We start from the raw sequence: 1,560 nt of genomic DNA, 5'->3' as shown, positions 1-1,560 counted from the left end.
TCCCTACACACTCCTTTATTGAAAGCATCTTCTAAACAGATGCTTCAATGTCTTTCAAGAAATTTCTGCTCAACCCTGACAGAAAATAAAAATGACTTTGTACTTCCAGATCATCCACACTGACAGCTACTCACTGCCACAAAGGATACAAATCCAGCCAGAGCTGTCCAACAGGAACAGGATCCCTCTGCAGAAGTGGACATCTGTGATTCTTTCCAAAACTGCTGGAGGCAAATCCAGGGTAAAGCAGTCGCTCGTCTCTAAGGAGCCTTCTCCAGGAAAGGCAAGATGCACAACAATGAACGTATTGAGCAGCAGTGTGCATTTGTTGTTTTTAAAAGACAGTATCCTCAAAGAGAAAACTGAAGACAGGCCTGTAAATGTAAAGGTATTTTTGGATTATAACAGCCTGGTACTTTTGATCCATAAAGACAGCTCAAGAAAATTATAGCTCAAATTCATTGCCTCTGCTACCACCTTAATAAAAGTTGGGATGGAGGGAGACACACACATGACTTGGTTTGGTTTAAATCTCACTTTCTATGTCAGAAGCACTAACTTGAGAACAACTACCTAAAACAGCGCTGGATTTTTATGTGGACAGTACTATGGAGAACACAAAACACGGTCACAAAATGGTGTTTCGGTCAGCATAGCTACAACATCTTGAAATAAAAACACTTTAGCAAGGGAGGCTGTTTTAACATGTAGAAGAGCAAAGGTCCTGCAGTGACTGTGCATCCCAACTGCACACTACATGTGCTAACTGTAGAACATGAGGTTGGACACATCATTAGTCTTTGCAGGGTTAGTAAGGACCCTTCTCTCTCTGTTTCCTTCCCATCAGCTGCAGTATCAAAGGGGAAGGTTGAGCTGGCAGGGTGCACGATTATCATTTATTGAAGTCTATTTTCCTTTCATCTCATCCAAACACCTCACCCTGCAACAGTTTCAACATCAACATCATCTCTGAATACAGAAATGTCACTATTGTTTTTCACTAAGGCTGCTACTGACCACTTCAAATGAGTGTGACACATCCCTTGTGTGCAATCCCACTGCCTCCATTGTTCCACCAGGAGAAGCAGAATTAGAATGCTTGCAAATACACACAGAAATTTACTCACTAATGTTTTTAACTTCAAGGAGCTTTCTAAGTGTATCTTCCTTACAACTGTGCAGGGAAACCGGGTTGTATTTTCCATCTTCTACAGTGAACTCATAGACAAACAGTTCATTACTTTTACCAAGAGCCAGTATTTTGGTCTTGCCTGCTTGCAGATCATCTTCTGTGTTCTCCCACATGAAGCTGAAGATACAACAGTCAGTATGTTTATTGACCTCACTCCTTCCACCTCCTATACACTGAACAGTTCTGCATGACGGACACTGCAATCTTCCGCAGTGAAGAGTCGGCCCCTGCCCCATCCCTCCCCATCACCAGAAGGTATTTCACGCCAGCGGAGACTGCAGTGCAAGACAGCACAGGAGGAATCCCTACTGCTCTTCCTCTCAAGAATACAGGGGGGTTCTAGCCCTGTGTGCTTCGTTCTTTTAGTC

General features: G+C 43.1%; 1 protein-coding gene across 1 annotated transcript in view; it reads right to left on the bottom strand.

Annotated features, from left to right (window-relative positions):
• The window catches only part of SPG11 (spastic paraplegia 11 (autosomal recessive)), a gene marked incomplete at its 5' end in the record, with an annotated part of 26,492 nt that extends 25,183 nt beyond the window's left edge, over positions 1-1,309 (bottom strand). The window contains 1 exon segment of the mRNA XM_010014026.1: positions 1,173-1,309. Coding sequence (XP_010012328.1) covers positions 1,173-1,309 — 137 coding nt within the window.
• Positions 1,310-1,560: the final 251 nt, after the last annotated feature.

This window comes from Nestor notabilis, unplaced genomic scaffold (genome assembly GCF_000696875.1).
Source record: "Nestor notabilis isolate BGI_N333 unplaced genomic scaffold, ASM69687v1 scaffold28584, whole genome shotgun sequence".
In the NCBI taxonomy this organism is placed as follows: Eukaryota; Metazoa; Chordata; class Aves; order Psittaciformes; family Psittacidae; genus Nestor; species Nestor notabilis.
The sequence above is the reverse complement of the archived record's forward strand: the minus strand, read 5'-3'. Positions and strand labels throughout refer to the sequence as shown.